The sequence below is a fragment of the Trachymyrmex septentrionalis genome, unplaced genomic scaffold, assembly GCF_001594115.1.
Source record: "Trachymyrmex septentrionalis isolate Tsep2-gDNA-1 unplaced genomic scaffold, Tsep1.0 scaffold128, whole genome shotgun sequence".
Taxonomy (NCBI): Eukaryota; Metazoa; Arthropoda; class Insecta; order Hymenoptera; family Formicidae; genus Trachymyrmex; species Trachymyrmex septentrionalis.
The window spans coordinates 1,045,018-1,057,757 of NW_017304417.1; the positions used below are offsets into that span (position 1 = coordinate 1,045,018).

The 12,740-nt window shown below is 32.4% G+C and overlaps 2 protein-coding genes across 5 annotated transcripts in view; both read left to right on the top strand.

Moving 5' to 3' along the window:
* The first annotated feature begins 7,970 nt into the window (after positions 1 to 7,970).
* Positions 7,971 to 10,295, top strand: LOC108756575 (glutenin, high molecular weight subunit DX5-like). 2 transcript variants are annotated; one of them, XM_018500484.1, is made up of 3 exons: positions 7,971 to 8,104; positions 9,024 to 9,579; positions 9,628 to 10,295. In XM_018500484.1, exons 1-3 carry the CDS (start codon positions 8,102 to 8,104, stop codon positions 9,918 to 9,920), a joined length of 852 nt encoding a protein of 283 aa, XP_018355986.1. In that variant the 5' UTR covers positions 7,971 to 8,101; the 3' UTR covers positions 9,921 to 10,295. The 2 variants fall into 2 exon arrangements, with proteins under 2 accessions (XP_018355986.1, XP_018355984.1); XM_018500482.1 differs by having other exon boundaries at positions 9,024 to 10,295.
* Positions 10,296 to 11,447: 1,152 nt separating this feature from the next.
* LOC108756574 (ataxin-7-like protein 1) overlaps positions 11,448 to 12,740 on the top strand; it is a 9,209-nt gene continuing 7,916 nt past the window's right edge. For all 3 annotated transcript variants that reach the window (XR_001939846.1, XM_018500480.1, XM_018500481.1), the window contains exons 1-2: positions 11,448 to 11,551; positions 12,568 to 12,624. Coding sequence is in view for 2 of the 3 variants with exons in the window: in XM_018500480.1 (XP_018355982.1) it covers positions 11,467 to 11,551; positions 12,568 to 12,624 (142 nt within the window). In the remaining variant the exon portion in view is untranslated. The remainder of the gene's footprint in view (positions 11,552 to 12,567; positions 12,625 to 12,740) is intronic.

Sequence of the window (12,740 nt, forward strand, 5' to 3'; positions counted from 1 at the left end):
ATTTGTAGCTAATTTCTTTTGTAGTCTTATTAAATGATATGGTCACTGTATCAATACAAGGTTTAATGAATCGCTCTACACGAATATTATTTACCACTGTGCTAATTTGTATAAAGAATTAAAGGATTTTGAATGCGTGTGTGAATAAATACATTAATAAAATTAAGATCGCAAACTCTTAATGTCGAAATGGAGTACGCATGCCCTATAACGTATGTCGTAAGACCCAATCCGTATAGTCGCGTCATAATTGAAGCATAAAATATTTGAACGGCCGATACAACGGAGTGCGTTTATTGACCCAAGGTCATTGTAATGATTTCATAAGCGATGAAGTACGCTCGACATGCGCGGTCTATAGGCGATTTAGCAAAAGCAAACGTTGATATAGCAATCCTGTGCGCTAACATAGTTCTGAATGCAACGCATCTCTTTCTTCGCAATTTCTTGAATTAAAAGTATCTCAACATATTATTTACAAGAATGTTATTATAAATCAAGTCGACAAATACGTCCGTGCGAGCATCGTAAATTAAAAAAAAAACACTTCTGCGAAATTTATAAAAAAATGTAACTTGTGGAATGATCTTGGCTAATACTCAAGCATGGCAGCAGATTAAGTGACATAATTTTGTCATTAACACGTGGATAAAACAAATTGCGATATTAGGTAAGATGGCTGATAAAATGTGACAATATATATATACATAAATAAGTTAGCTTATATACAATATGTGTGTTATAATATTTAAACTCTTTAGCTTAATGTCCGCTGAAATAGATTTTTATTTTTTAATCAATTTGTGATTCATTTATTTTATATACTTTATTTATTTTATATTACACAATTATTATTGTGTATTATAAATCAAACATAATTTAAATTAAATTATTAAGATAAATTTAATATAATTTTATTTTTAATTATTATTTTATTATAAGTACGTATAATTAATTTATGTAAGTATGTATATTTTTCAATGGCAAGATATGATTCAAAATTGCAATAATTATAATAATTTTTGATATCAACAACAATATTTCTAGCTAATGCTAAATATTTACAGAAAGTTCTATTCATATATTGACAATATATACCGAATGTTTCAGAACAGTAAAAGAATGTGCAAATATCGATGAAATCAGAATATTATGTGAATGATTCCTTATATTTCAAAATCGCAAGCGAGCGAGTAGTACACAACTCCGCCGACAGAAGGCCATGGCCAAGAGTATTTACTCATAAATAAGAATCACCTGGACAGAATATAAGCAGCACAACACGTTGTCTGTGAAGTAAGCTCTAAAATTGAGGTCCACGATAAAGACATTTTAAGACAAGACTGTGTTTTCCAAAGTAAAATTTTGTTTAAAGACTAATTCACAGATAACCTGATCTGAAATTTTTGGAAAAATTTTGTAAAATATATATGTATGAAATATTTATGGAACATTCTCGGAATATGTAACGATAAACAAATAAAATATTTTAATCGACATTTAAATATTTCTTTTACATACTATAAATATTCGGAATATTTTGGAGTATTCTTGGAATATTTATTTTGAGATTTTAGAAACACTTTATGAATATTTCAAGAATATTTAGCGTTTGCTGGATTATAACAAATAGAACTAATATGGCCATCTAGTAGTTAGCTTTGCAATTAGAAGTATTTTTCTCAGTCGGTAATTATGTTACCTTAACGTCCATTTTGTACAAGGTATATATGCATGTACGTATGTATATATATTGTATGTATGTACATATATGGTATATATATTTATATGTAAAATAGCATACATCATATATATATATATATAAGATAATTAAATAATTATCGCAGATTAAAAAGGTATAAAAGATGTATATAGCACCTATATTAGTATTTTTTAACGAACTATATACTTATGAAAGTTGTGTTTATAATTATTCTATTTTTAGTGAACAACACATTTTTATAGTTTATATATTTCTTATTATTTATATTGCTATGAATTAAAATTTAAGATATAATAAAAATCTAAATGTTTTCGTACATAATAAGTACATTGAAGTTCAAAATGCGACTTATGCAAAGTTTTATTACGATTCAGATTAGTTACAAAGATACAGAACAAATAAATATTTTGTTTATTTATAATAGTGTGTTCGGTGAATACATCTAATAAATGAATAAAAAGTGAATAAAAATATTCATTTAAACACTTCTTTTTTATTCGTCAAGAAACGAATAAATACTTTTTCATTCTATTTGAATGAATATTTTTTGAATATGATTACAAATATTTTCGTTTTGTTGTTCACTTTTACTCTGTATTATCTATACACATAGTTTGCAAGCCTGCAAGAGAAAATAAAAATCTATAAAACCAATGGTTACAATTACACCGTGCGCTTAGTCCGCAATCTATATGATAAGCGTCCTTATTTAACTTATAGGTTAAACAAAAATATTTTTGGTTGGAAATAAATAATATATTTCGGATTTGTCCACAGACCATAATGAACAATGCGGCCAAGATATCTTATAAAATATTTATAACATTACTATAATATAAGTATTTACTGTGATATGACTGGAATTATATCGAAATATGTATGACGCTTTATCAAATAGATATTTATAAATAAAAAATGTATTGCTTTCTAAAATATTTTTCAAAATTTTTAAGTTTTCTTTATAAAATTTGAATATTACACACAATGATAAAAATAAATAAAATTCTATTTTTTTACTTAAGTCATCAAAGTGCCGGTTATAGTTAAGGGATAACGATTGCTTATTGGAGCTTTTTTTTCAGTTTATATTTTGTTTAAATGAATATGAATACTTGTTAAATATTCATAGTTTTTTGTGAATAAATATTTTTTAAAAACCCAAAATTTTGAATAAATATATGATCTTTTTACGGGAATAAATACAATTTGGAGTTCAATTACAAATTTTTGTATTCATCGGGCACACTAATTTACAGGATAACTAATTTTTGCATCAAAATAAAAATTCTTTTTACACAAATCATGTAGAATTTTTGCAGTATTTATATAAAAAAATTAAATTTTTTGTCATTATTTTATAATTTTCATCGATACATTTCTATTAAAACACAAATAAAAAATCCTACTTCTTGTAATAACCTTTGATCTAAATGATAAACCGCCATTAATAAATATTTCATCTAACTTTTAAATGCAATCTGAAATAATCTATAAAACTTTTTCATAATTTTTTTTAAATATGTATAATATCCTTAATTTAATTATTTTAGTTAATGTATAGTGATTTAAATATGTACTTTAGTTGATTTAATTATTTAAATATGTATTATATAATAATATAATAAATCATAAATCAATGACTGCATTATATAAGTTAAGTATAACTGTTCAAATCGATACAATAGAAATTATTCATTATAGATTCGGAATATAAAAGCAGATTATTTAGGGTTTTAAGAGACTTGATTAAAGATTAGAATAAAAAAATGACTCTGGAATAATGACTTTTATGTAACATTATAACGATTAGTTTCGTACCATCCTGGCACCAGGAAATCGAACTATTGCATTTATAACACACTTTCCTGCCTATTTCTGTAAATTGATCGATTTAAGAATAACGTATCTATTCTATCAAGTCTCTTGAAACAGTTAAAATCTTTTAAAAAATAGTTGTACATCACAAGAATCTCAAAATATATTTGAAATATAAGGATTTAAAAAATCTTTTTGAAATAGAAAGATGTTCAATTGCACGAGAACAATATTCTCACAAACACACACATACATCTATTATAATATTAGAAATTATAATTGCATCGAGTTATAGAAATCATAATTACATATGTATGTATGTATACCTCACATATATTTATAAATAAATTCAATCTTAAAGTAAAAACGGATAAATGTACATTATCGGGTAGATTAGCATACTTCGGTAAAGACATTACGCTTAAACTGGTTTCCAACACATTTCCTTATCGATGATTCTGCGCCGTAATTTTTGTTCAGTAAGCAATTACTATATTTTTATAATAAAATCTTCATGATTAAAATTTTATCTTATCGTATCACAATAATACGATAACGAATAAACAATGATTTGTTATCTAAGATTTTTTAAATATAATTATTATTTCATTATTAAGAGTGTATTATTTGACTTATAACTGTATCACTAATATTCGACTATAACAAAGACCCATAATTATATATAATTTATTCTCATAATTTATATGTATACATAACTAAAATCTAATGATAACGGTATTGGCGATCGAATTTCATAAATGATATAAAGGGTTGTATAAATGTGTGTGTGTGTGTGTGTGTTATTTATAGTAAATGTTTTTATTCTACAAATGTATTAAAATTTCTAGTGTTCATCAATTCGTGAATAAACGCGAGAATGTAGCATTAATGAGAATATAAAGTTATTCTTGTTTATTTTATATTGATTTGCATATTGAAGATCATCGTTTTTCATCACCCAGGCAAGAAATTCTATATCTGATGCGTCATAATTCTAATGACGTAGATGATTCCGAACTTAATGCGGCGGTTGTTTATTTATAAACATACATGGCAAATTTCTAGACGAGCTTGACTTACCACATTGATATGGGTTTATTATTAATAATGTGTTATAACGTAAATGCAAATGAATCCATTCTTTCGCAATTTACATTTACCACAAAAGATGATTTTAAAAACTCATGTCAATTCTTTCATCGGGCAGTTTTATTATTTGCACAATTCCAACGACAACGTTTATGAAAATTGCGCTGCAAATTAGATTCCGCTTTATCATTTTTAACGGAAACTACTGACTTCTAGCTAGCCATTCACAGTGAAATTTATCACACTTGATGGTTCAAAGCTGGTTGGGAAAAACCCGGTCCAGCACTGTTTCCAGTTTCCATAAGCTCGCAGCAGCAGCGGCCTTTAATCCCCACAATCTGATTCCGTCATGGCCAGGCGAGAAGAACGGCCGTAAATATTTTGCTTCGACTGTATTTCTATTTTGCATGACGCAATTTGCGAGAACAAAAAAATCGTAAAAGCGCTTTCGATTAAATGCACAAGCATGAAGGCACATAATTCATGAAAAGGTACCGCATACCTCTAATCACTTCGGAGAAAATCTCATTTAGAACGATTCAAAGTATGACTGACGATACATTTTCTTCCTAAATTATATATACTCAATTTATACTTAATTTATACAAGTCAATTTTCTATTGTATTTTCTATTATTTATACGTAAATGTTTTTCTATTGTACGTATATGTATTTAATAGCATATTACAAGATACTATCACACGTCTTGATAAATTAAAAATTTTATTTAATTTTTTATAATATGACTGTTAATTATTGCAATTAATAATTTCTTGTGTCTACGCTACTTAAGATATTTATCAAGACATATTCTGTGCAGAGTAGGGAAAATTACTGATCTGGTAATTCCATCGATACGCCAACGGCAAAACCGGATTCTGATTGAACCAATTATTTGATGTAAATAATGAGTCTATCACCAATAAAAAGATATATTCCGTCACAGAACGAAAGAAACAAAATTTCCTCGTTTCTTGAACTAAATAAAGAAATCACGTCTTGACCATGAAAACCAAGCGGAGGTAAAAATCTAAAGATAAGAGAAATACTACGGAAAAATGAGTTCTAAGAAAATCTTCAGAGGAAAATGTACTAATTTTCCATCGTTCCAGCCACTGGGGATCATTAATTATTTGCGTTGTTATATCGTAATTACTGTCGCTCACGCGAATTATCGATAGAAATTATAAACGAACTTAATTGCAGCATCTAACATAAGATATATTTATGTAGATAAACGTTGCAGATAAGCTTGGAAAAATAATATATTTATCAAACTACAAGTCTATAACGTATGATTTATAAGAAAAAAACTTGTGAAATATATAATTCTTGAAATATTTGCATTTTTTTCAGATTACTTCCACTTTGTCGTAATAATTGAGAATCTTTAGTCAAAAGCTACATATGAAAATTTAGCGGACACGCTATAAATAATAAGATAATTTTTATCTTTCATACTTTTTTTTTCATTACGCGCATGATAAAGATTATAATTGCCATGAACCGTTGACCAATGCAATAATTTTTGCAATCTGTTCTTGTTTTCATATAACGAGAAATGACGGCGTGCTCCATTAGGAATACTAAAAATGTGCTAGCATTACAAAAATCAATGATTTCCAAAGGTCTTCGTAAGATTACAGTTTGACATATAATTTCTTAATGAATATTTTTCGTGAATAATCACATCAAAGTAATTTTTGCTTCCTATCACTGTTTCCATAAGAAATTCATATGAATAAACAACTCGTATCTCTTTTCTTACGAACTATATCTGCGGATTCGTGATGACGAAAACGTGGATTTATCAGCTTAGTTAAATACCTCAACATTTTGTTAAAACCGCAAAACCACGATAAATACGGGCGTAAATGTAATGTGCTGACGAAGCTGGAAAAGTATGAAATTCATTGTCATTGCTGACATTGCAATTTCACGGTGTGTTATTCAGAAAATTAGATATAGTCATTCCAAGATTGTCATAATCTTTCGAATGCATACCTAAAAAATGAGTCTATCCATTATTTGCTCTCGGTAATTATTGATTAATTAACTATTAGAAGAATAACATCGTAACATTGTCATTAAACTTTTGAATTGTCAAATACATACATTTGCTGTTTTATGTACACAAGTGTTTGACACTATCAACGACTAAATATATATAATTTTTCTATATATAATATAGAATTTCTTTTATTATATAAACCCAATTTATTTTCATTTAACATAAATTAAAAATTCTATTTAATTATTAATAATGTAATTTTTATTAATACACCAGAAGAAAAGAATGTAATTGAAGAATGTTAATTAATGCTTTTACTTAATTATAGCACATTAAAAATAATTTATAAGTTTACATATCAATTAATAATATAAAAATTCCACATATTTTTTTCTGCATTCAGACATTCCACAAATATATTAGGTTAAGTAAAAAGTCATCGCGTTTTTTTAAAAGACATCTATGTTATATCAGTAAAAACCGCAATTACTTTCTTACCAACAATATAAATATATCTTGATAGAGTAAAGTTTCAGCTTTAAAAATCTCTTTTTTAAATTATACGATACGACAATTTTTAATGGAGTTATGAGCAATTAAAGTCAAAATAATTCTTTTATTTAATCCGCGATAACTCAGTAATCAAAAGTCGTAGGAATATTTAAAAAAAACGATTTTGTAGGGAAAGTATCAAGCTTTCACGATAGGTAATCGAAAATTTTCTCAAATTCGTTTTGGACACGTTACAAATCCACAAAGTGAGAAGAAAATTTTTCGTCTTTTTCAGCTCGTAGTTTTTGGTATGTAAAAATTATCAAACTCATATAAACTTAAAAAATGTGATAAGCTTTTAAAAGTAGAGATTTCAAGCTTTAAAACCCTTTTTTTAAATTTGAATTTCATTCATTATTGACGAAGATATTGTACTCGTATATACAACTTTGAGCTAAAAAATACGCGATGACTTTTTACTCAACCTAATATAATATCTAAGTGTTGTACAAATTTTAATTTATATAGGGGATTCACTGGAATTTACGCGCACGAATGAACCGAAATTAAAAGGATGATTGACAACATAACTTTATCGTCGTGATAAATTGCAAGTATATTTTCTTTGCGAAACTTGACTCGCAGACGCGCTTTCAGAAAATACTTTCTTATCTCAGTAGTGATTTGTATACATCACTTCGGGAAGACTTTTGCGTCCACCAAGATACTGCAAACTCGACAATCGGGGGAAGTTGCAGTCAAGTTTCCCACAGACGGGTGACTCGTCGACTTCGTAGTGGGGATCAGAGTGAAGCCGAGCGATTTATATAGAAGGAATGCTTGCTACCTTGGCACTTCAGTTTCGAACGGTGAATCGCACAATCATTAAATCTCCCAGTCCCGTTGGATACCATTGGTGAAATCCTCGTGTATTTATTGATTCAGTAAACGCCTTGATATATTCGATAATCATGGTAAATAGATTTGATTGTTTCTTAATCTACTTAATTAATACTCTTGTATTATATAACCTGCATTTATTACTAATATTAATACTAATTTAGAAGAGAGATTATTTGACAATTTGTATTTACACTTTATAGCTTGCAATATTTATATTGATTAATTATACAAATCTTTATTTTATGATGAGTTGTATTTCATTATCAATGTTAACTAATAATAATATATAATAACAATGACAACTAATTTAAGACAATTGAGAATCAGTGTGACAAGAAGTGGGCGATAATTATAAAGGAAAATATAAAATAATTACACCTTACAATTAGATGTACTGGTGTCTTCTTTATTTAAAATTCTTGTACGTTTCGATTCATTTTGGAATCCTCTTCAGCATTTTCAATTCTCCTGTACTACAATATATTGGTTTAGCAGTCTACTGAGGAAAAGTTACTCACAAGTTACCAAATTTATAATGGCTTTTCAACACACGCCAACTTGGTCATAAAGTTTTGAAATTTCGCAAATTTAATGCTTAACACTATAGAATGGTTTATGTGCCATTTTATTCAATAATAATCATTATTAATACTGAACCAATATAATATAGGAAAAGTGAAAATGCTGAAAAAAGCTTCAAAATGAATCAAAACGTATAAGAACTTTAAATGAAGAAGACACCTCTACATCTAAGGTGTAATCAATTTATATTTTACATTACAATAATCGTACTGACTCTCAGGAGCCTTGAATTAGTTGTCATTGTTATTTTAAAGAGAGAGAGAGAGAGTCCTAGCTAAACATATTTATTCATAATATATCATCTTCCCAAATAATTTAAATTTGTTAAATGATAGAGAAACAAAATTCTTAGCATTTTTAAAATAATATATCTTTATCCATTTAAATTGAAATTATTCTCCATTACAGTTGAAATATACTATACTCTTCGCTACTGTGTTCTACATGGTGCAGTCGCAACGACCATGGCACGCTGGTACCGGTAATCGTCTGCCTCAGGTTCTACCTCAATATATTGACGAGCGAATAGCAGCGGAGCAAGCGACTCAAGCAGGTCAAGCAGCTCAAGGAGATCAAATAATCCCAGTGGGTCAAGGAACTCAAGGAATTCCAGTGGGTCAAGGAGTTCAAGGAATTCCAGCGGCCCAAGGGATACAGGGAATCCCATTGGGCCAAGGGGCTCAGGGAATTCCAGTAGGTCAAGGGACTCAAGGAATTCCAATAGGTCAAGGAGCTCAAGGAATTCCAGTAGGTCAAGGAACTCAAGGAATTCCAGCGGGCCAAGGAACACAAGGAATTCCAGTGGGCCAAGGGACACAGGGAATCCCATTGGGCCAAGGGGCTCAAGGAATTCCAGTAGGTCAAGGAGCTCAAGGAATTCCAGTAGGTCAAGGAGCTCAAGGAATTCCAGTAGGTCAAGGAGTTCAAGAAATTCCAGTGCGTCAAGGATCTCAAGGAATTCCAATGTATCAAGGATCTTATGGAATTCCAACGTATCAAGGAGCTCAAGGAGCATATCAAGGGAGTCACATTGGTACCGATAGCACGCTGCTTGGAAATCGAATAGGTGAAGAGAGTGCAGCTGCAGCTACACCGTCCCTAAGCACAACTATAAATCCAGCTGATTTACCAGTCGATGCTCACGGCGACATTGACTTGATAAATAGGATCAAGACCTGGCCGAGAGACAAGCAACCATTTTGGTACATTAACTGGCAGGCGATTCAAGCCCATCGTGGCGACGTGAACAACACCGCCCGGCCAGCCCAAACGCAACCGAATTCAAGATCGTTTTTCGCCGGTTAAGACGTCGAATGAATTGTAAATCGAATAACCAACAAGACTGTAAATTTAAGCATTTGTTTCTAATAATAGGATAAGGACTCAATCGTCGATGTATATTTATGACCGTTGATGACGACAGCGGTTATTCCTAGTCAAAACCGTCTCTTTGGAAAAATATGCGATTTCATGTTTCGAAGAGTCGTCAATCAGGATTATTACATCGATCCGGTCTCTCGAGGATAGAAGATTCGAAGGCGATCGAAATAAATGTCACGTGATTATGCGAATTTGCATGACTTGCCTCCATAATAGAATTAGTGATCAAATTTTTATACAAAAAAATAGAAATGACGATATTATGTGAAAGTTCAGCCAGAAAATAAATTTTAGTACTTCCAAAAAAAAAAAAAGATTATAAACTTTTATTTCAAAATGTTCAAACTGCAGAAAAATCGAAGTATATTTAATAATCCAACGATTGCGTTATCATTGAGATATCTTTACATTATGCTGTAATCTTTCTGCAGCCAAAATTTCTGCTGAATCATAATCATTCTCTATACTCTCTAATGCTGCAGCGCGCTATGAATCAGTGTAATGACTTTTCGTAAGGAAAAGACTTACGATTAAAATTGTCGATATCTTCTTTAATCCGATTGAAAATATTAACAAATACCTACATGATTTACGGTGTTATCAATCGTATTTTATAAAGAAAGTTCTCAACAACGCGCGGTTTGCATTCAACAGAAATTTATCAATGAAGTCATGTATGTGAATGACACCGGAGCGCAACGCGCGACACGATCCACGATCCACCTGCCGCGGAGAACAGTCGGCGCAACGTCGCGCGTCGTTTACATCGTACGCGACTCGACTCGTCGCGATTGGCTGGTCGTTCTGCGCACGTTGTCATGCTCACGAAGGCCGTGACGTCAGAGCAGCATCGGCCAATGCCGTCTCGCAGATCCGCAGTGTTGGTCGGTGTTCGTAGTAGAGCGCGCGTGCGATACGCGAGAGTGTGTGCGTGCACTCGATGGGTACGCGAGAAGCCACGCGGAACGGTGGAATCGCGAGGACGACCTGGACGACGGAGCCAGCATCTTGACTCGCGTGACGGCGCGTCGCGAAATCGTCACACAGCGTCACGACGCGGCGATATGTTGGTCGAGATATACGTTTGAAAGGGGCAATTGGTCGCGCGCGTGCTACGCGTACTTGCAATTAGTGGAATCGGTGGTTAGGAGGAAGGGAGAGAGGAGATAGGGGAACTGTGGAGAAGAGTAAGAGCGAGAGGGAGCCAGAGTCAGAGTTGAGAGTAGTGGTGGTGGAGGAAGAGGAGGAGGCAAATGCGTCTGGCCGTGGGGCGACACACACTCACACGCGCGACTGACGCGACGGTAGCGACGGAGATCGCGGGGGTGAGGGAGAGTAGATATAGCGTGGAGTATAGTATCGCGCCGCACCTGACAGTCCACGCGGCCCGGCCCCCGAAAAACATTCTCGCCACGCTATATACACGCGAGGACCGCGCCGTGTTTCACTCGGAACGCGAGCGCCATTGGCAATGTCGGGAAGTGACAGCCCAACATTCTTTCACGGCCAGCCCTGGTCCAGCTGGATCGAAAGAATCGGACGGGACAAGCCGCTGAGTAAGTGCGCTCAATCTGTCCATCGCGACGCCGCAGCCGCACGCCCGCGGCCGCATCCGCAGCCGCGACGGCGACGGGCGTCGGAGGCGCGCGTACCTAACCTCACTTCGACGCTCCTTTGTCCGATGGTGGGTAGCGCTGACGGTAGCGCGATACGCGCGCGCGCGCGCGCCTCATTGCAGGGGGCTATGTCGAAGGGGGTGTTGTGTGTTATGTATCATCTATCAACATTCAACGGCACGGGGGTACGATAACACATTGCCCATTTTTTTCGCGTGCTCCCCGTGCGCCCCCGTCGCCGCCAAGTTCTCACAATGATTTTCAGGACACTGACAATTATGTAATTCGAGCGAGTATCGAGCGTACGTTGATGCGATTATTTCACGAGAATTGAACGATCGGCAGATCGTTTATTAATCGATTGATGATATTTCTGAGATACATTGTTGTTGAAAGAAAGAGAAAGCGTTAATCACGCGACATACATTTTCCTTCTGTAGATTTCATCCTCTTGAATTTTGTACTACAGCTGTTATTATGCATGTATGCTAGATGTAAATAAAAAGAATAAAGTTGACTTGTCTATAAAGTTCTGTGTTCTTTATTTCATATTTACATTTAAAAGCTCAATATAATACTTGCTGAGGAAATTTTGAACATTTTTTATTAGTTATGTAGAGAATCTTTTACTCTTTTAATATATGAGTGTGGATGTATAATGCATCTTTCACATAAATAATACTTCAATAATATTTTTCAGTGTAGTTATAGGATAAACACTTTTTAATGTAATAATATTTTGTGGATACGTATAGAACATTACCAAGCATAAACCTCCTATGGATATATTCGTGATTTATTAAAAAATAATACTATATGTATAGACATATAGTTAAAATATTTCATGTTTTATTAAATAACATATAAAATAAAAATTATTTTTTTTCTGAGATAAATATCTTATTGATTGATATAAAATACTGTTATGAACAACCGTTTATTGTTCCGTGTTTCAGGCGATGAAGAAACAGAAGTCCAGCCATCAAGCTCAGTCACACGTCTTTCTTCAGATGGTAATTACTAATTTTTTCAACATATTGTATATTAAAATGATAATACATATCTATATACAATTATGTAGATTGTTACTTCTTTCTTCCTTTCTCTCTCTCTCTCCCTCCCCTCTCTC